This window comes from Anopheles ziemanni, chromosome 3, assembly GCF_943734765.1.
Source record: "Anopheles ziemanni chromosome 3, idAnoZiCoDA_A2_x.2, whole genome shotgun sequence".
In the NCBI taxonomy this organism is placed as follows: Eukaryota; Metazoa; Arthropoda; class Insecta; order Diptera; family Culicidae; genus Anopheles; species Anopheles ziemanni.
The window spans coordinates 29,586,883-29,609,639 of NC_080706.1; the positions used below are offsets into that span (position 1 = coordinate 29,586,883).

Here is a 22,757-nt window from a genome sequence, read left to right on the forward strand (position 1 = left end):
ATGATTTTGTTTCCAACGATTTCGTTTTTGCTGCTCCATTGCAGATAAAAGCTGATGTTCGAGCTGAAGTATCTGCTTCTTTTCTGTTCTGTTTTTTGTTATTTGTGTTATTTTGTTCATTTCCTTTTTTATGTGGACTTGTTTAAATTTGAATTTTCCTTGGCAATCCAGCTTTTAATTTAGTTTTTTGTTGCTTATAAATGTTTTCGAGTTGCACATTCTCATTCTGACTCCTCATCTTCCTCCGTGTGTCAGTCATCATGTTTGTGTTCGCTATCCTATTGCGTATATCCTTTGTTCTTTGAACTCTCCCTGTCTCTATCTCTCTTTCTTTATCTCTTCCCCCCTTCCTCGCCGTCTGTACCGTTCTGGTAAATTATGGGTAGTCTTTTTCTCTTTCCATGCCATCGAGGCAACTTTTAGTTTCACATGATTAGTTTCATCTTTCCGACTGTCTCTGCGTGCTTGACAAAGAACCTCCTTTTCTACGGTACCCGGTACCTAGTGATGCTATTATTACATACCATTTTCTGGTTCTCTCTGCCTCCGACGTGTTCGCTCCTCAAATGACCATCAACAAATCGTACGTTGCGCATCAGTAGGGGTTGGAAGCAGCATTTATCTTTTCTGTTGCTTCGTATACCTTTTTATACCGTCGTTGCATTCGTAGGAATGCGCCTGGGAAAATACTCTCCACAGTTCCTGGAGTTTGTTGAGAACGGGAAAAAAGTGGAATTAATTGCCGCTTTATTATGTTTTCTTTCTCGGCGTTCATTTTCCATTTTGTTTCGTCGCACACCAGGCGCCTCCATTTAATGTTGGGATAAAAAATGAATGGCTTCATAATCCATATTTACCATAAATCTCATGACGCTCATGATGGAGATTCCAACAGATAAAAAGTATACACCCTTTGCGAATTGTTGTTATTATAAAACACTATTTGCGTATATTCATAGCAAGGATAAATAAAAACAAGCATAGTTCAAAGGTTCATTGTTGTTCTTCCGGTTATGCAAGTTTACGACCTTCGTTAAATTAATGTTTGTTAATGTTTGACATTGGGTCGATCGGTTCAAAAATTAGTACTTGAAAACTGTATTGCTTTCTAAGCAATTGTAATACACCATATAACATGATAATATTTAAAATCGGTTCCAAAATCGCTAGATTAATTACTCCAGGAACTAATTTATTTATGAGTGAGTTTTGCACTTTAAATTACCGTCCGTTTCCTGGTCTAGTTCAAAGGGAAACCCTACAATTGAACGACGGTGAAGAAGTATTTGTTTGGTTTCTTCACTTCTACCACTTATTTACCGTTTCCGGACGGACGATCAACAACTGGTTGCTCCGGCAAAGCACATGCACTTGTGAAAATGGCACACTTCCTTTGCGAGGCCCACTGTCGTGCAACGATTGAAGACGTTCACTATGGTTTTGTACGGGAAGTCCAACTTGCTTGTTTTTCCCCACGTCGGGTGTCTCTTGGCGAGTGTATTCTCAGACTTAAGACTGCCTCGGTTAACCAAGTGACGCAACCATACCACAAAGGAACCGGCGGCAAAAAATCTATCCTAAAGTTTTCTTCCACAATTGCACCGGGTCGTGCTCGGCTCATTGTTCCGTGTGGTTCCGAGCTCGGTGGTTAGTGGTAGCCTTTGGCCCATCGTAGACCGTCTATTTGTTTGTTCTGTCTGTGCTGGCCATCCTCAGCGCCACCGAGGAAGCCAGGAAGTAGTTAGAATGCCGTCTGTGGTCCGTCGAGCTGTCGAGGCAAACTCGTGCACATTTCCTTGCAAGGATTTGTCGGCCGGCCACGAAGCGAACAGCCATTGAATCGGAGGTGCTGGTTCCTCTGTATTATTGCGGAATAAATTATCTTCTTTTATGGATTGCGATTTACATAAACGATCCCCGCCGGCGTGCTAGTCGTCCCTCGATGCGATGCAGGCGAAGGCCACGAGTTGCGGGTACTGCGGCGTTTCTGTATGCAATCTTGCTTTATCAGTTTTTCGTTTTGTTCTCGCCTTATTTCCCTGCCATGGGAAACTCAGCCGGTCTCCCGTGGTTGGTTTGGATCCCAGTGGGAGGGGGGGAGAGAATCTGGCTCTTGGAACTCCCGCCGAGAGGCGACCGGCAATTTTCCGGCGCACGACAAACCACGGCCAACACCGTAACAAACATCTTTAACGCTTCGTCCAAAGGACCTAACTTTTCCACTAAAAACTGTAAAAAAAGGGATACCGTGAGGACGAAACTTCCCACTTTCAGTGGTTCCATAAAGCGGATCCACTTTTTTTTCTCTCTTCTTGACCAGTTGCTTCCCTTCCGTTGGGTAAATGATGATGGACTTTGTGGTAAGCGAAGCGAGAAGAACCGGGCAAGCTGAAAGTATGGCGGTAGGTGAAAATATTGTTTCACGAAGAAGCCACAAGTTGCGCCCGCGTCTTGTGCGGCCCACTCCCTCTCTATTCGTTTCTGAAATAAGTCCGCTGGAATCGGTGGGCTAACGGCGCTGGTTCCGGATGCCGCAAAGAGGAAGCCGGTAAAGAAATAATACCATCGAAGGCGTTAGAATGGTTCCCCAAGCAGGACTTTGCAGCAGTTGCGGTATTAGTACCATGTGCTCGGGTGTGGTTTGCGATGCGGTGGGAGAAAATGATGAGTATTCCACCTCGAATTGCAATCATTTTTATGGTTTTAAAGATAATAACTAACGAAAGTGAGGACGAAAATGGGAGAAACAATCTGAAAAAAGCAACAACAACAAAAAATGTTACTGCTTACGATTTTACTCCGAATGGGTCTTCGTAGCTTTACTTTGAGTGTTGGGCCATCCAGCTGTGGTTACAACAAATGTAATATACATTATCTTACCGGAAAATCATCGAACTGGAATTCACTTTGCTTTCCTTGTTTTGGTGTTTGTTAATAGAATGTCTATCAAAGCTGACAACATTTTATTTTGCATTACACAACGGAAGCTCTTAGAATCGTTTACCCAAATGACCTTCTTCTCGTGCATTTGGGGTCCATTGCACTACGTTCTTATCATTCTGAATTCGGTGAAGTGTTTTTGGATAGATGAACATTTTTGTAGCGAAGTAGTATTTTCATCGATAGTTCAACACCTTCATCATTTTTCGAAGTATTATCTTCATTTCAAGTTTGAACAAAGTTGATCTAATGTTTTTTGATAACAAAACTGTGTACCCATTGATGATCGCTTCATAACTACTTAGCTATTTTCCTGGTCTTGTCAGTACACCCCTGTTGTCTCTTACTCTCCCAAGACCCAACATTTAACACATTTTCACCTTCCTTCTGCCTCTCCGTCTCTACCTCTCTCGCTCTCTCTCTCTATCTCTCTTTCTCTCTGTCACTAGAAACTTCTTTCAATGAAAACCCCTCTATTGTAAAAGCTATCTTCCGATCTGATAACTTCACTGCTTTTCCCGTATGTTTCCGTAGGTGTTTACAGGTTCTTTGAATAAGTATTTAAAATTTTATTTCCTCTCTAGGGAAGCCAATGTGTTTACATTTTATTTCCACGACAGACATATTTATACGATTATATCACGCAACATTCTGCCGTTCGGCTAATTGTAATGGCAAGATGTTCCTCTGTTGACCGATCATGTTGTTCACTTTGCATCCTTGTATACTATACGGACGCATGTAGATAAAGAGAAAAGTCGCGCACAGAATGGGCTGTATCATTATGGCGTCATTTTTCCGGTGGAAAAGGCTTTTGTTCTGGATCTTATAAAGCAATTTGCGCACCTACACAGTTGGAGTCTTAGTTCGGTTTTTTGTTCTACCCGGCAAGGATGGAACTGTGTTGGCATCAGTTTCCTGCGTTAGACTTCTGGATGATCTCACGTTCACTTGGTTGCTATAGTTACGTTCGCTGTCCGCCGTCTCATCGTTAGTCATTTTGGTGCTTCTTTCCAGCGTCCCATAATGTGATCTTATCGCCGTTGATTCCTTTCACCCTTCATCGAGCCCACCGTTCACCCCCTCCCGCCATCATAGTGTGATGAGTGGTTCCGTTAATCTTAGTGCAGCATTGCCGATAGGACACGCAAACGTTCATTTCGCACCAGAACGTGACCCCCGTTTCTGTTTTCTCGGTCTCTTTTCTCCTTTCACTGCTAGCCCGTCAGTCATTATCTTTTGTTTTTATTACGTTTATCCCTTTTTTCACTCCAACCATTTCTTCCTTGCCTTTCTGGGCCTGTTGGAGGGAACAATGTGGAAGGGGCGTCCATTAGCTGCTCCTCTTCATTATTTTCGCTCATTTTTCGCCGTTTAAAAATTCATTAAATTTACTGTCTGCCCTACTCGAGACGACGGCATTCGTTTCTCTTCTTTTCTCCGGCCATTAGAGTCCATTGTTTCGAGTTGCTGCATCGTTGGTCGTTTTGTTTCTTCGCTGCTTTGTGGATCATTGTGATGTTCTATCCACGGATAGAACGACATCTTAAACAACGGCTCGCGAAGGATGGCGATAAATTTACACCACTAGCTCGTGTTTGAGTTGGATATGGTGCTGTTATGGAAGGGAATAGCGTAAATGAATTCGGGATGATAGAGAACTGTGTAAGAATCTTTCCCTCGAGTGTCATCCACTCTTCTTGGCTGTTATTTGATAAAGTTATGCTAAGTAAGTGAGTAATCATATCTCACATTTTCACATGTATATCCGAGTTGTCGTTTCGATTTGTTTTATTTCTTTGGTGATGTTTCAATCGTCGTTTTTATTTCTTTTTTATGTTCCGTATTTTAACCTCGTGTGTTATTGTATAGCGTTGTGTTGTTTCTGTTACCTGCTTCTGTAATGGCACTACAGCAGTAATTCTCCAAAATGTTATTCAATCCTTTCCGACTATCACATTGATCCTCTATGATCTTCTTACTCTCAACTGTTCTATGTGTCTACGTTATACTATTATATATTTACGTGTCTAACAAAAGTGTAGTAGTATTAAAATGTGTTCTTCTTTGAAACTTACCTATTTATCTATGCACTACTATTTTGATAACACTGACAAACTTCTATCTGTACTCATGCCTTTCAACTCTATCACACTATTATATTTTTATTTTTAATTTGCTTTATTCCATACTTCATTCCTCTCTTCATCCACGTTCAAACCTTTTCATTTTTTGAAAACTTCATCATTTTTTGTTAAAGCTCTGCGTGTTCGATTGAAATTGTTCGTAAAACCGCAGCAAGATCGTTACCAAATTTCATTTTTTCACTCCTCTTTCTCCTCACAATCTCTGCCCTTCAAAGCCTTCAACGATGCCATTGAAAGAAATATTTCTCATCTGCTAACTGAATTTTTCTCTATTTTTCTTCTCTTCTGTAGATGGTCACGCCTGATGCTCTATTTACCCTCTTTGGTATGTCCGCACACATTCAACACAACACACACACACACATACAACTCCTCAACCACAAGACACGTACACAAATCATTGTCCCCCAACAAAAACAACAAAACACATCCATACACACTACACTACACTCCACCGATATACGCTCAAATACAGACACATGTGTTATCATTTTGTTTGTGTTATCCGTTTGTCCAGTTTTCCCGACTGATTATCATTTATTTTATTTCCAAATATTATTTATCTTAACCTGTTTTTCCCGTTTCTCTAAAACACTTTCTAGCGTGTGTGTGACTGTGCCTTCCATTTATGTTTCTGCTTGATTTTGTTTTTACGTTCCGTCGTTCCTCGGTTCGGTTACCCTGTTCATCTGCCCCGGCACGACAGCCGACGTTTGCATAATATTCTCTAGTGTCGGCAATTAACGCAACTTTGCTGTTTTTTAGGCGCATGGGTGTACTTACTGCGCTTCCGTAAGCGTCAATCAGACCGAACCGAGTGTGTCTCATTTACTTTGCGAGCGTTAAAAAGTTATCGACATAAAAAAAGATCCACGCCGGCAGCTTCCACTCGAAGCCATTATTCTGCTCTTCCGTCGACCAAACCGCAAAATGTGTTATCTAGCTTTCGGAAAACCGTCTGATGAAATGTTTCCATTACTACCTTGTCGCTCTCCGTTGCAACCGTCAGCTGCCATCGTTTGCATAATTTAGGCCTTTTTTTGTTTCCAGTTTATGTTTATGTTATCTTTTCTTTTCCGCCACCGTTTGGACTCGCTTCGTTCCATCTGCCACGCTTTTCGTATTGAAACGCAAAAGGACATTCAACAACCTGCACGGGGTGTGCGGTGCGGGTGGTCTCGAGCACGTTGGAACTTTTATCGTCCTCAAAGTCCCAAAACGGTGTCAAAGCATTCCGCGCGGACGATGGGTGGGGCGGTGTGAGGGAGCTGGAGCTGCCCGCCGAGTCGGCCTGTGTACAGCCCTGTGGCATCATTTTCCATAATCGCTAACCTAACCTGGCCAAACCCCCTCCCCCCCCCAGGACCACTAACGGGAGAGAACTCCCACAGCAAAACGCAAAGCTGTCAGTTGCTTGTCAAATTTAGCAACGGATCCCCCCCGGTCGTCGTCGTTCCCCGTCGGGTGGCAGCGACCACCGGTTTCGGTTCGCTTTACCGCCCGCTGGAGGATTTCCCGACCCTCGGCTCGTGCAGGGTGGAAAAGTATCTTCAAATGCTCCAGGGAAAATCCGACGGGCTCCTTCCGCTTCCTTTCCCATTTTTCCTTGCGTCTGTCTGTGCTTCGAGCGCTCTTCCGGTTTGAAAAATTCAGCGAAACCATACGATAGTCAAAATCGGCCCGCAACAGCAGCGATGAGGAGGATGATGGCAGCAGGAAACGACTCGTTAGTGTGACACATACTGGCACTTCTTATTACCAACAGGTCGCCATCGCCCGGTGGAAGAAATACTGCCTCTGCGACAAAAGACGTAGCTCAAGGCGGCGGGTGGCTTCCTGCTATTAAGGTCTTTCCAGCCACCGAACGTATGTGGTGCAGTGTGTGTTTTCCTTCCTTCGTTCGTCCGTATGTGTGTGCCATTTTGATTCGCTCAACTCCACTCCCATTGAACCGGTGCTATCCCTTCGCGGAAGAGCGATCATATTTCTCTCACCGCTTTTTTTCCCGGTGTATTACATCGAACGTTTTCTACACGACATGCACGCCAGCCACACGGAAGATTAATTCAATCCGGGTGACTGGAAAGAAAATCTTTTTGCTCGAGCCCTTTACCGGGGTCTCTCGTCGTCGTCGTCGATGAATGCGTCCCGAAAGGGTTTCTTCGCGTCGGGGCTTCGACGCGAAATCCCCATCAGCTTTTAGGGCTGGAGGTACGAAGCGTGGTTACTATCCAGGGTAGGATCCCTAGCAGCTTTTAAAGTGCGCTACCGGCGATCCCGTTCGAGAAACCTTCAGCCCCATTGTCAGATGGAAATTGAATTTGGGTGAACCGAAAATGGAATATTACTTTCCAAACCGACGAGAGCTCCCTTTCGCCGGCATCACGAACATGTTTGTCAAGGAACAGAGAAGGTAAAGAAAAGATTAGTGTGCGGAGTGAATAGTATTTTTATTTTGCTCCACACGAATGTCTGCCGTGCCCTTTTTAATCCACGTTATTCGTGCAACCGAAGAAGAACCTTCCGAATATCAAATCACGACTCGATCGATGGGAATAGATATCATCGGTGAAGCTTTTCGCGAAGCTCTGTAAAGAGAACTGCATCACTTTGCAACAACTACATGGAATGGTGGAAGCTCAACGACGTAGCAATTCGCATGATGATGATGACGAGGGTGAACGAATGAGAAATTCTATCTCGATGATTGCGAGATGCCAACCCTGCCATGCTAAGGAATATTATATCATATTTCTTTCCATTGATGTCGACTCTCCCTGAGACTGTTCTGAGGTAGATTTCCACCCGCAATTACAGCTTAATGGCATCTCGTAAGTGTAAGTTTACAAAGCCAAGCATCGGTCGCTTCGGAGCGGAGCGAATGCAACAGTTAAGTTTGCCAAAGTGTACAGATCAATCGTTCTGGAAGCGGAAGTTTCTGTTCTGTAGCATCGTTTTCGGTGAACTTTCGTGAAGTTGAATCTATTTCGTAAGTGCATTCGCCCAAGACGCAGAGCGTGCAGTTTCTCTTCGCTCCCACACACAGGTGCATACGTTTTTGGGTTTTGAAATTAATTCAATACGCAATCTTCCCAATTAGGAAAACTTTCATTCCCTGCTGCGGCAATCGATACGAAACATGGTCGATCGGTTCTCAGACCCTGGCCCCCGGACCCTTGTATCCCTCCCGGGTCGGGACTGACTTTACAGGAAAACTCACTTTCGACCGAGCGTTGTGCGCTTAACGGAAAAGTTTGGTGCCCCCAGACGTTTCCCGAAGCATAAGGAACTTGCTGCGTACGATAAGAAGTTTTGTGCAATATTGATCCCACGTGGGCAACTCTCTCGGGTCTTCGACGACGGGCCCTCGCTGCAGCTGGGACGAACGTTGACAGACGTTTCGGAGGGGGGTGTACCGTCTTACAACTTTAACGTCCCGGGAGGATCACACCGGGCCGGTTGGCAGATGTCGCTTTGGAGCCTTTCTAACTCTGAGTTTTCATAATGATTCAAATGGAATAAACCAAATGCATTTGCAGTACGCTTTGCAATCGAATTTTCCGGAAATGGAAAAAGCCGATCTTCGTAATCGATTAATGCTCTAGCTATAGTACAGGGGATTCATTAAAACGTGCTTAAACGCACTCAAACAAACGGCAGTAAAAGAAGATAGTAATAAAAATATAATACGCTTCTTTTTGTGCGGTGTTCGCGATGGATTTTCCAACCGGGTTCCTGCTGTGCACTCTTTAACTGTCGAAAAAAGTGCAACGATATGACGAAAAAATAAATGAAGTCGTAAATATATACCGCCGACTGTGTTTCTGCTGGCTGCTGTGTACAGTCCATACTGTGGCCGCAGCTCAGTTTGGGTTGAAAAGTTCATAAAACAACCCCTCAGCTCGATACAATCGTTCTGTGTAGGCTGCAGGATATTTTTCCAAAGCCTTCTTCTCTCGTGGATCGCTAACGATTTCCAGTGCGTGGAACGCTCCTACACTCTAACACACACCCTTGAAAGAACTCGGGGAGGAGGTTATGGCCAAATGTAAAGCGGCCGCACTTCGCGTGCAAACGTAACGAGAATAAAAGTGCAGGAAAAGTAGAGCACCGCAAAGAAAAACTGTATGGCGAAGCACAAAACCCGTAGTCAATTGCGACTGCAGTGTCATCATTTTCAAGTGCCCAACCATCAAATTCGCTGGCACAACTGGCATGGGTTCGTTGTGAAATATATATATTCTTTAAAAATATATCCACCCGAAAATGCTGCGTGAAGGAAACGATGCAATGTGCCGTTTTTTTTTTTTTGTGTGTCTGACTTGATCACACTGTGTTTCCACGGGATTTTTCACCACACTTATTTTTCCTCCATCGTCTTTAGGACTGGATATTCGTTTTTTTTGCCCATGACTCAAGAATTCCTCCTCTTGAGACGGGGACAGCCCTTTAAAAACAGAAAAAAGCGTAGGAAAACCAGTATGGATATTATAACGATGTTATACGAATATCACTGTGACATCTTTGAATGCAGCAAGGGTTTGCTATGGCACTTGTTTCTTCTACATTCGTTCTAGATTTTTTAATGACACCCCAAGCATTGTACCATAATCACAGATTGTGAAAAGACCGTTGGACACACTTCCGGAAATTAAATCGAAACAAACTTTCGGAAATTAAATCGGAACAGTTTTTCGTGGCCAAATGAGTGGACCGATTAGCGGGATTTTATTTCTTGCACTTTTAGCCAAATTCTTGCATCTTTGCATATTTTGATTAGATTGTAAACAAACGTTCTAAAATTAGTAGATCACTAAAGCCATTTTGTTTGCAACAAACGAGCTCAAATATTCCCAAATGGATTGACAAGCGTTCCCATCACGTCATGCTTTTGATCGGTTCCAACTCGAAAGTAACTCGGAAGTAAGGTGCTTCTAATCTCGTTGGAAAATTGTTCAAAATGGAAACCTGTATGAAAAGCAGAGAGTAACGAACAGACACCATCACGGCTGAGGGTGGGTGGGTTAAAATATTTCGCGTCGCCATTCGAACTCTGTACTGTGGAGGAAAGGCGAGTGCTCCATCATCACGCTCCGGTCCTTTCCGTTTCCGCCAGTGAAAACGTGTAATCCTTCCATTGTCTTATCATTGAATTGGGTGGATTGAAGTACTCCTGGCTGCGGGAAGCACCTGAACCGGAAGTGAGTGAGCCAAAGAAGACGTCTTGCTAATAGAGTATGTTGTAAATGCGGGAGAAATGAAATGGATTATAAGCGATTGAATAGGAAACCTGTAGCAAATGGGATGTTTTAGGAAAACCGTATGTTTCAATCGAAACTTCAACGATACTTCGTTACGAATCTAGTATACTCTATAACGCCAGTGTGTTTGGAAGCGTGGTATGTTGAATTGTTGCATGGTTTTGTTGAGTTAAAAACTTAACTCGTCTAACTAAATGAAATCAAGTATCCGTGCATTAAAGTTGGTGTCACCTTGATTAAAGGTTTCACAGTGTATATCGAGGATCTCGGACGGCTCAGAGAACTCTTAGGAAAACCTTTTCCATGTACACCTGTTGCCTTTAATGGCTAGACTTCGTCCGAGGATCTGCTTTACAGCAACCCGCAGAAATGTGTCCGAGGACCAAATCCCGCCGCCAGCTCGAACATCAGCTATCTTTAATTCCACCGAATTGCAGATCAGGCTCTGAGCGGTGGAAAGCGGGCGAGCATTTCTTTTAGCTAATTACGATCCGCAACCACCGGAAAGCGGAGGAAATGAAAAGCAGCGAGCGGCGGGATGTTGGACACGGCAGGGCCCACAGAAACGATTACGCTCCGTGAGGCGTAATTTCTATTTCAGTTCACCGGAACGACGAGCTCGAAGATTTCACCGAGGCCCGCCGCCGCCATCCTTCGCCGACGGTCTGACACAAAAGCCCAAACGCCAGCGTTCTTCGAAACAAATTAATCCTTTGCCCGATGGTGAGGTGGGTTACGCTTCTTTCGCCTTCCTCCGCGTTGTCTTCTCCCGCATTCGATTGCGGCTGAGGTGAGTTGCGCCTACCGAAATGGGTTACATTAACATCTCGGGCTCTCTCGGGTCGTCCGGATTGTACTTGTAACTGCCGTATATTTGCCCTGCGGTACACTGGCTCCTTTTCTAATTACCCGCACGCACATAGCGCGCTTGGTGAGGTGTGGGGAGGGGTTGTGACCCATGCTAAGACTCTCCCTCTGTGTCCCTCTTGCACTCCCATTGAGCCTTTGAATCCTTCGGAAACCCCGGCATCGGAGGACGGCTTTGTTTTGCCTGTTGGAGCTTCCGTGCGCGTGTGCCTATTTTCCGAACCCCTTCCTACGTGACCCTGGCAAACCTGGCAACCGAACCGGTCGCTCACGCGGCAGTGCCATCACTTCATAAATCATTCATAGGAACCCATTCAATCCGGTGGCCTAATCTTTCAAACATTGCCTGCGAGCGCGCCCTGCCGACGAATGAATTCCCCAGCGGCCCCCTCCCGGAATACGACGGACGGCGAGCTTAGTTAATCTTAATTTGTTTCGATGGCAGCCGCGGGAAGGAGGGATGCATACACAGCATGAGGGGTAAAGGGGAAACAAACGGGACCGAAAAAACCCGACTGGATTTAACCTTCAGCGAATGGTTGTTGCTTGCATGTGTGGTATTGGAAATGTACTGTATCTATGCGGAGGGTTTAACCCTTCGATGAGCTAGAAAAGAAAATTAGCATAAAAATGATATTTGTTTAAAAAAGAATTAAAAGTGAAATGGGTTGATATAATCTTCCCAAAATAAAGCAAACAAACACAAACAAACACCAAAACTATTAAAAATTGGCAACAAAACAACAATACAGTCATATAAAACCGATTTATAAGGCTCAAACCAATTTATTTCTAAAGAAACAATTAGTTTGTTTTCTAAATTAAAGATTTAAAAATATCTAAATGAAGAAAATTGCTTGCAAAAGTTGTTGGTAAAGAGACCCTTTTTTTAAAAATTCAGAAATTGTACATTCAATCGACTATACCAAGGGTTAAGCCTTTCATTGAAATTGGTCTGCTTTGGCGTATCAGAAGGGCAGGGCATCCCCTGACGGGAACATTTACTTCACAAACCAAGCAAGCAAAAACCCGCGGCTTCGCTGGGAAAAGGTTACCGTCCTTCTGCCCGAGAGCCTCGCCCCCCCCAACCCCGACCCTTTGCGCGCCGTACGTGTGTATCGACTGGAATCGAATCAATTTATATAAATTTGCACGTTTCGCTGCACATGATGCATTTGCACACATCCGGGATGGAGAAGGCCCAACCTGTAAAATGATAATAAAAAAAAAAGGAAAAAAGGCACCGGAGAGAGTTGCACAGGTGCAATATGCGCCAGCAACTACGTACGGCACCGGCACGAATCGCTTTTCGGAAGCCCCACCACGTAACGTAACGACGGGGTCTTTATGCAGGTTCTCGTTTTTACACCAGTCGATCGGTAGATAGATGCCATGTGTGTGTGTGTGTGTGTCGGTTGGTTGGTTGGTGCGGTCGCGGAAGGATTATTGAGATTTTCGATGGAAAGATAGTTCGCTTGCCACGGTGTGTGCCCTCCGCTCGCAGCGCACCTTTTGGGGCCCCCAAAGCGGTGGAAATGGTTCGCGCATTTCGGTGGTTGCTTCGCCCGAAGCTGGAAAACGAAGGTTGTAACAAATCTTCCATCACACCGTGAGTGAATGGAAGGAAAAGCCCGCGGGAAAAAGGGCTCGGGAACTACACAATGTGGACGCTAGAGACGGTTAAGGGCCAGCGTTGGTGGTTGGTCGGGGGGACGGTTTTGATGGAAAAGCTGCCGTCGGTTGTAGCGTGTTCGTCGATCGCCGCTAACGGGAATAAAAAGAGGAAAATCGGGAAAGCTACTGGCGGGGGGCAATGGTTTACAATCGCCCCAGGATCAGGGGGTGGTGCGGGTGCGTTGGGGTGGACGGAGAATTTAAATTTTATGCACATCTCCCCAAAATGCAAAACCTCATCCGTCGTGTTCATCCGTTCCGGTGCGCTCCCATGGGGCAGCTTTGCATTTCGTCCGTTGTGTGCGGTGGTGTGTGTTGTGCATTGAATGAAAACGGGTTCACCTGGTATTCGGTGCCTGTTTTTCATTTTTTTTTTTTCATGCACAGTTTTATTCCTCCCAAAGGTGGCCGCTTATAGGTGAATAGTTTAATTTATCCAGTGTGTTGCTTTTGGCTTCCTTTCCTTTTCAATCATCTCTAACCGTTCTTTGATCGTAATCGATTCCGTAGTAAATTCAAGGAATGATGGTAAAAAATGTTAGTAATGTATGATTTTTTTTTTTCAATCGAACTCACTTTTTTTTAACACCACTCAATGACTAGTTCAAAAAATATATAAAAGAAATTGAAAATCAATTACAACAAATGTTTTGTAAATATCGATTACAATGTGAATTTTCTTCTTGTGAAACGAAAAATTCATTCAGAACCCAAAAATTCACCATGACTCCTTGTTGTTGGCCCCTCAGACCTACCATCAGTACGTGGTTTATTATTCGCAGTGCTTTGCAGTAAGCGCATAAAACTAAACAACTTTGTGCTTTCTGAGCCTGTTATAATCTTATTAAAATCGCCCCCTTTCCTTTTGATAGCCAAAGAACGTTGCGTTCCTTTTAGCCATCCTTGGCCAAGGGTTGATGAGATTTACCTTCCCGCGGTGCAAGTTCATCGACATTGCGACAGGACCGAAGGACCGTTCAAACCTCGCCAAGGGGGCGCTGGCATTCATCACAAACGTCTTCCATTCCTCCCGCCCCGGAAAGACACACGTGGAGCGAGCAAAAAAACCCCTTTTTGTAAATTATTGATTCGCAATCCTTTTATCAACACATTTTTCCCCTTTTGTGTTGCGAAAAACTCATACCACCCGCTTACGGGCTCTAGAGCCCAGTAGCAGCAGGGAACAATAGAACGGAAATCGCGTGGCTCGAGACGGAACTCCCCCCCCCCCCGCGAGAGATGGGAGAGGAAGTTTTCAATATTTTACCTTTTTGTTGGTTGCTGCAAAATGCAAGGCACCGGCGAAGATAAAGGTTTTAAGTCACGAGCAACAACTCGACGCTCGAGCAAAAAAAGATGGAGCATTTTCCCGATACCACCAACCCTCACGATCCCTTTTGGTGCAGGGGAAAATGGAATCCCATCGTTTGGCAATCTTTGTGCGGAGAAGCAACGAAAAGTGAAGTCACAATCAAACATACACACACACACACATGTTCGCGCGGCACACAACCAGGCGACGCGAAGCGGCAACGATAATAATAAATGTAATATGGCAATAGCAATAAAAATATATGTGTAAGAAAACCCAACGGGAGACGAAGGGGTGGTATTGAACGACGATCGGTGGTTGGTTTAAGGACATTAGAAAAATAAAACCATAAGGAAAATGCTTCCCCCCCTTCGTCACAAAGCCTTTTCTTCCATGTTCCATTTTTCCGATCACCAATGGGAAAAAAAGGATAGAAGACAGAATCAGAACGGAACCAGATTTTAACGATGTCTTCCGGTCGAAGGAGGAGAACTCCACGCGGGAGTACTATTGGTCCCGATCGGTCCCGTTGCCGTTGAATGGCTTCGTTTTTGTCACGCCAGTTCCCATCCCACCGATTATTGACGGCTTAGCAAATGGCATTGGCGGAAGAGGAAGACGATCGAGGAGGGGATGCGCCTCGTGGAGCACAAAAGTGCAAACATCATATGTACGCAAGGACACGACGAGTGTGTGTGTGGGTGTGTCGATAGTGTTCGGTGTTTACTTGAGCGATTTTTCTTCGATCTCCTTCCCGTTCGGTTGGCCAACGACACAGGAGAGGGGGAACTGGAAAGGATTTAAAGTGCTAACAGGTTGCTTCCGTTGGTTAACTCGTCGCCTTCGTCGTCGTCGTCGTCGACGTTGTCGTGAGTCTCCAGTCGGGTCAAAGGTGGAGCGAAGAAAAACGGGTTGAGCTAAAGAATCACTTCCCCCGGACCGCGTGTGTGTGTGTGTTCGGTGCTCTCTAGTAGCAGGTGGCAGCTTTTGCACGCTTTGGCCATATGTCTCGCAGCCCGCCGGAATGTGGAGGGCACGTCTTTTGACCGATGGTAAATGTTTCCAATTCGTCGCCTGCAGCTGCGGAGTTGGCCAGAGAAAAGAGTGCAGGTGACCCCATGCAAGGCTAGGAAAAAAGAAAAACGGTAGCGCCATCTTCGGAATGGATGCAATTTTTCCCGGAGGTCGATTGTTTGTCGCGCATCCATTGTTATCGAGTGCTTTTGGATGCTATCAAGCGGGCAAGAAGTTTTTAGCAATAAAAAAAACAAACAATAGATGTGGGATACTATTTTCACCAGGCGTTTTTCAGGGATGTAGAAGTGGAAAAAGGTCTCTTGAAAGCGAGTCCCGTTTATTAACTTTTTCAGCCTCTGCCATGATGTAGTTTTAATACAAACCTATTTAAAGAAAAGATGCTAAATTTAACCAAGGACGTTCAGAAATGAGCAAACAATTGATTATTGTCACATGGTTTACCTGAGTTAGGATATAAGTAATATGCATTCATTGATCACGGAGTAAACGACAAACGGATGTATAATGTTTCCAAATTTAATGAACACAAAACACATAGACACACACACACAAATTAAATTTAATTGCCACATTTACATCGATGACCGGCGAAGGATTTGTTGCATGTCTACGAAATAACCATGATCTACGATCTCCTCCTTCAATCGTTCAACAAATCAAATATATTAATCTTTCGAACCAAATTTACCCTTTGAGATAATTCATACATGGCGCTTAATGGTTTATTTCTTCCATTTTCTTACTCATCAGGGGTGTATGGTGATGTACAACGTGTAAAGATTCTCTACAACAAGAAGGATTCAGCATTGATCCAGATGGCTGAACCCTACCAGGCGTATTTGGGTAAGTAAACCGGAGAAAAGATGGCAGAAGTCCATATTTTGTTAAGTTACTTTTGAGGAATGCTTTCATTTTATTATTTACAATAAACATGCATCCTACCATACTTTTTCAACGTCCACAAATGTCCTATGTGATGCTGTTGATAATGGTCGTTTAGTTTAAGTCAAGCAAAAACATTTCTCCTTCCGTGCTTTGCCACGCTTAACTCATTAATCTTTTCCCACCACTGGCCCGTAACCAACAGGTAGAGGGAGGTTGTTTTTCCTCCCCCTTGTTGTTTGGTAACCCCACCGGAAAATCTCGCGGGACAAGGCGAAAGTGCTCCATTTAAAAATTGTACCAGTGCATGTTATTCTCTTTCGCTAACTTACACGCAATAAATCTCACTGTAAATAAATAAATAATAAAACGTTGGGCAAAGCGAAACAAACAAAAAACGGGCAGGATGGATAAACACAGGAGGTTCGCTTTCGGTGTGAAAAGTATCAAACCACCGTACACACAAAACTGGTCGAATGAAACGGCGGAACATGAGTGGAAATTGGGCGAACGAAAAAAGGAAATATTCGAACCGGTGCTCGGATAAAATTGGCAAACTTCCATTGATGCTGTTTTGGTTTTTTATTTTCTTTCGCTCCGTACCCGATGACGAACGATCTCACTTTGCCTGGCTCGCGTTGATGAAGGGTATATTGACTCGATGCGTTTTCGGGAGAATGCCCTTTTTTGTGCCTCTCCACTCCCGGGAGTGGATAGAAAATGCTCCGTTTTTGCTCGGGCCAAAGTTTGAAAAAACCCTCCAGTGTATTTATCGATCGTTAGGTATGCTTACTTCTCTACCGTTTTTTCCGCGTACAACGCAACAAGCCAGAGTTTTCCCGTTTGGCCGGCCCACCCCTACCGCCTCCCGTTAGGTGGAGTTTGTTTTTGTGTTTTACCTGTTCTGTGTTGTTATTTTAACTTTCTCCCCCCTCCCAAAAACCGCGCTTGCATATCAAATAATAATTGGTAAAAATGTTTACACCGTTACCCGCACGCGCGTGTGTGTGTGTGTTCCTTTTGCGGTGCATCGTTCCTCTTCCGGTGCGAGAGCCCTGAGGCAACCGACAAACATATACCTCAGGCTGCTTACCGGGTTACCGGGCGGATGGTTGTTTGCGGATGGGCCGTTACCTTTCACCAGCATCCAGCTTGAACCGGCGCGAGCTTTCATCATCCGGTAAATTTTTGTTTATTGGTAGGAGCCACTCTTTTTTCCATTTATCTTTGCAAACATAATGTAAAGTAGTAGGGGACAAAAAAAAACACCCGACCAGATTTGCTCGCAAGAATTTTCTTCCCATTTTTGGCGCGCGATTGTGGTGTGAGGTTAAAGCGTAGCGTTTATATTAATTTGCTTGGCACAGCTCTTTAAGCCACCATGGAGCGAATGAATGGTTGTTGTTTTCTTCCTTTGCACCTCAAACGAGCAGAAAGATTACAACCTGCGGATGTGTGGGGTGTTTGCAGGCTAAAAATCACCTCCGCAAGCGACCCTCGCCAAAGCATTCGTGTCCAAGGGGCGCAACTCCATCGGAATTTGTAAGCTCCACCTCCACCTCCCAGTTCGCTGTTCATGCTACAAATGCCAAGGATTATGTACTAGCACGTGAATTGTATAGGGAAAACGGAAGGGCGATAGTAGACCAAAGCTAGCGCAACCGGTTCCCAACTTCTGGTTGGTTGGATAAATCTGAATAAATAAATCCGACCCGAAATTGAATGAATGAATGGAAGGCTTAACGGAAGGATAGTAGTGTGATTTTTTCCCGGAGTTCAACACAATGTTGGTGGCTTTTTTTTTGTGGCGAGAGTAAATAAAAAAAAACCTGAATTTGAATGAATGTAGATAGACAAAAATAGAAATCCCTTGAGGTTTTTCATGGGCTTATCGACAACATCGATATGTATGGAAATGAATTGCAACTTCTATTCTGACCTAATTATTCTTTTTTTCCTCTTCCACTCGTTCCAGCTATGACCCACTTGGATAAGCTCCGTATCTGGAACAAGACGATCCGCGTGATGCCGAGCAAACATCAGGCGGTGCAGCTCCCGAAGGAAGGCCAACCGGACGCCGGACTGACGCGCGACTACGCACAAAATCCGCTGCATCGGTTCAAGAAGCCGGGTAGCAAAAACTACCAGAACATCTATCCCCCGTCAGCTACACTGCATTTAAGCAACATTCCGTAAGTGGCAGCTCCACACCGACGACGGACGACCCCCCTTTGAAGAGGGTCTCCGAAGGTGTTTATAAACCGATAAACTCCTCCTCTCGAATGATGTGCAGATGAAGGTCCCCGGGACCCTGCAGCAAAACTACCAACGTTCGTAATTAAAGCCGCAAAGGCAGTACCCAGCTGTGTGCTGTGTGATTTTCAAATATTTTCCTTTCATTTTCCAAATCACCTCCGGCACCGTTTTGGTGGTCTGTCGCAGGTGGTTTTGCACCATCGGTAAAGATTTTTAAAGGTGTCTGATTTGCACTTCCACCCAGCCCCTTTTTGGTTTGGGTGTAATGGGTATCTCGAGTACACCGTAAGGTTCATTGTCTGAACCAAAGCAGGAGAGCTACGGCCTGCTGGGGAGGGCTCTGGATCGGGGATAGAAGGACATGGAAACACTTTTATGCATAATCTACTTCAGTAATTTCTACTCCTCAGGGCCAGGGGTTAGGATGGTGGCATGCGTCTTCATGGGTTTACTTATTTGGCAGGAGGAAGCTGGTGTGTCCCATAATCACACCAAACTCCCAACCATTGTCCCGGCGAATGATTATATGCTAAAGAAAACGGAATTAAAGTTCCACCGCCGACCGCCGTGACGGCAAACAAACTGAGGGTTCCTTACTTTTTTTCTAGCCTACCTCAAAGCAACAGACGCAGAGTACGTAAAAGGCACGTTAGAATCCCGGGGAGTTAGGCTGAAGAAATACGACTACAGGGAGAGTACTGTACACGCGGTACACTTTGCTGTAACTATTAAAGAACTTTACCACGAACGTGTTTCCCCATTCCGGCTCGAGGTGCGCACCAGAAGGCGGTAATGGGTCACAGGATAGCGGCGAAGAGGAGCAGCATCCTCTTCCAGGATATCCAGCGCAGCTCAAACAGAGACGGCATCTCTGGTGGTAGATCGGAGACTCGGATGTCGGTGGACCATGGTGGAAAGAAAACAAACTTTTAATTATCTTCTTTCGTCGCGCAACCCCCAACTCTCCGAACCCAGGACAGCGTCCTTGTCGTATCTATATGTGGTCGTCTCCAATCTGTGCCAACAGCGAGAGTGTCCTACTGAAAGGGGAGAACTAGTTCCCATTTGCGCGATGGTTTGCCTTTGGTCCCCGAATGGATGTGTCTCGGTCGAAACGCTTCAAATTGCCAGCTCCTCTGCAGCTTGGGGACGGACAGACTTTTAATCCTTTTGTTTGTCGTAACCGCCCGCGCCGCCCGGCACCATTCCCCGATCATTTAACCCCCCCGAGGGTAGAGGGTTTTCCGGGCCCTCGTTTGATCACTGACCGGACGACGACATGGTCGATAAATTAACCATTGCCTGAGGAAGGGCCTTCGAGGGGGAATTTCCAGGCTCCTTTCAATCCTTTTTCCGACGTTTGCCAGAAGTCAGAGGCTCTCAACTTTTTTTCCTATTGTGGTATTTTTATTGAAAGTATTGAATGTTCAAGAAATTTTCAAACGAAATTCAAAGGTTACATTTAAAGGATAGTTTATCATCTTGTAACAAATTTTCTTGAGAAGGTTTTTACAAGACTTGACCTTAGTTGAGAATCACTGCTAGCCCGACAGAAAATGTCCATCGTTGAGTCTCGCCGAATACCAAAGCAGGCTAGAGGGCGACTGTCATAACTGCATGGGTTTTACGCTAAGCAAGCTTTATTTCCCGCAAACCCATGCCCTATTCTTCACTCTCTGCTACTTCCACCATCGTTTATTCGCTGTTTTACGCTCGTCCGGATGAAGAGAACACACTGGAAGATAATTGTAACTAAATAAGTGGATTTGAAACTACTCTCCGCGCCACAAAATCAACGCGTAGTTCACAGGTACTTTGGTACCTCCGGACACATTGTTTTAATCCCCGTGCTCTAGAGCTCCACAACGATAAAGCAACATGTGTGTGCGGTTTGTAAGCCCGACACCTCGTTTTCCACTACATTCAGAGGCGATTAGAGATTCAGCAACTAGTGCACAACTGTTGCAATTTAATGTGTCCATCTTGTTTTAAGTTTCAGTATAAAGAAGATTCTTAATATAAATACTAACAGGAGGAACAATTATGATTCTGTGCTGTCCTTACACTAATCTTGAGTGACCTTTGGTTGTTCAAAAAACTTTAATATAAAACATTTGCCTTGAAAAATAGAAAAAATCGCCATTTTTCTCCCACAACAAAAACGAACCAATTTTTCTCGTCCCTTTTCTTTTTTCTCTTTCATCGTTCCATAAAAAGCAATCACTGCGGTAACATAATTATTTAGAGGCTTCCCTGAACGTGGATCTAGGACGCGCCGGTACGGCATTTCTCACCTCTCACCAGCACCCCAATCACCCTCGACCCGTTCATAATTACACTAAATGAAAGCCATAACTCAAAAGGAACCACCTTGTCTTGTGCCTTCCTCCCGACCCCCGATGCACCTTCGCTTTTCGTTCTTCGAAACGTTTCGTCTCCAGTGGGAAACGCTTCAGAGGACGATTCACCCAAGGACAACGGTATGCGGCCGGTTGTGTCACCTGGCAATGCTGGTGGTCCTGGTGATAGAATCCGCTTGCTGTAATCTACGGACTGAAGCGTATAGCAGCACGCGGTGGACGCGATTCCCAGTTGTTGCTTCGCTGGTTATTGGTCGCCTTTTTACTTCTCTCCATTCATTCGCCGGCCAGCGCTCCAGTGGAAACCCGCAGGGTGCTTCGTGTCTAGTGGGGTGTCATTGGTGTTGTCGGTGGAAAACCGCAGCCATTGAGAGGCCTCCTATTCGCACCTGTTCTTTCGGTTCGGTTGGGCGGCTCTCGAGGGATTGTAGACGACCAGTGATGGTACTTCAAACCACCTCGTAGCAGCAACGTTCCACGACCTCTTCACGCTCAATTTCATTACGAGAATTATTATGATAATGTAATTAAAGGAAAAAGTGGTCGGCTGCGTGAGCCGGTGTGTGATCATTACGTATAAATGAGTTAAATGAGGCCAGACTAGTTCCGTAATCGGGCAGACTTCACTCCAAAGAAAATGGTCCGAGAAAATGTTTTGTAGTCCTTGGATTCTACAAACAAGTTTTATCCTATTATATTGATTTGTTATCAATTAATATGTGTGCAAAGTAGCTCGTTTTTAATTCGAAATTACTTTGACCCACCAATTTATTCATTTCTCACTTCCAGAGCTACCGTCACTGAGGACGAAATCAAAGAAGCATTCACCAAGAACAGCTTCGAAGTAAAGGCTTTCAAGTTTTTCCCGTAAGTGTGATATTTTCTAGTAATAGTTTGAATTTCTTATAAATTAATATTTTTCGATCTTTTCTTCTTGTTCCGGCACCAACAGGAAGGACCACAAGATGGCGCTGATACAGCTCAGCTCAATCGAGGAAGCCGTGTGCGCACTGATCAAGATGCACAACTACCAGCTGTCGGAGTCGAACCATTTGCGCGTCAGCTTCTCCAAGTCCAACATCTAACTGCGAGCGCCCGCTTATGCGAGCGTCAATAAAAACGGTACATCCCCCGCGCAGCAGCAGCAGCAGCAGCAGCAGTCGGCTTCCTCAGCTTCCTGCCCGACGAAACCATCACCTGCAAACGGCGACTGCCATCCACCACCAGCTCCTCCTCCACCGCCTCCCCCTCCGCCGCCTCCGGCATCGATCCAATCTGGATCAGACGCGATCAAAGCGGCCATCGCAAGCGCAGCAGCTTCCCCGAGAAAGGCAGCAGTAACCACCGACGGTACCGTCAACACTACCGACCGTACCACCTTATCACCATCAGCATCCTCCTCAACACTGTTGCCAGCGTCAACCGCGACACCGGCATGATTGACCGGGTAGATGCGCCACGGTGCGGGCGAAATGTGCAGCGTAGTTAAACGGGATCAGACGGTACTGGAATAGTAACAGTTAACTTGTGCAGCACGATTGTTTTAAGAGGGTACGCGATCAAGAAGAGACAGAGAGCGTAGCTAACTACCGATCAATTGACGTAGATACGGAGGGCTCCCCTTAGTGGTACGTGGCCAAACGCGCACAACACACACCCAGAGCCTACTTAAACGGGGAGGATAAAATGAAATCAAATGAAAAGAGGGAAGAGGGTGTGCTAAGCAGGGCGAACAAGATTTCCTCCCCAAAGAGATTCCGCTCGCCGGAACTCATGATACATGAATCTGGATATTGTATCCACAAATTATACTTCCCATTGGAGGACAGCTAGCATACACATCCTCTCTCTCTCTCTCTCTCTCTCTCACTCATTCGCTCCTCTCTTTCTATTTCACCCAGAATCGTGTAGTAGAAAAGTTACTAGTTGATTGCTGGCAGGCGTAGAATGTTTGTAGTGAAACATCTAATGTTGGTGTAATTAAAACTGATGCATAGAAGGAAGCAAAAATCACAAACCG

General features: G+C 45.1%; 1 protein-coding gene across 6 annotated transcripts in view; it reads left to right on the forward strand.

Annotated features, from left to right (window-relative positions):
• LOC131288654 (polypyrimidine tract-binding protein 2) overlaps window positions 1-21,857 on the forward strand; it is a 208,061-nt gene extending 186,204 nt beyond the window's left edge. For 5 of the 6 annotated variants that reach the window (XM_058317806.1, XM_058317807.1, XM_058317810.1 and 2 more), the window contains 5 exons: window positions 5,379-5,412; window positions 15,990-16,082; window positions 18,097-18,313; window positions 21,527-21,604; window positions 21,690-21,857. In XM_058317806.1, the coding sequence (XP_058173789.1) occupies window positions 5,379-5,412; window positions 15,990-16,082; window positions 18,097-18,313; window positions 21,527-21,604; window positions 21,690-21,822 (555 nt within the window). In that variant the 3' untranslated portion in view covers window positions 21,823-21,857. The remainder of the gene's footprint in view (window positions 1-5,378; window positions 5,413-15,989; window positions 16,083-18,096; window positions 18,314-21,526; window positions 21,605-21,689) is intronic. The other variant, XM_058317811.1, reaches the window with a different exon arrangement.
• The last annotated feature ends 900 nt before the right edge of the window (window positions 21,858-22,757 follow it).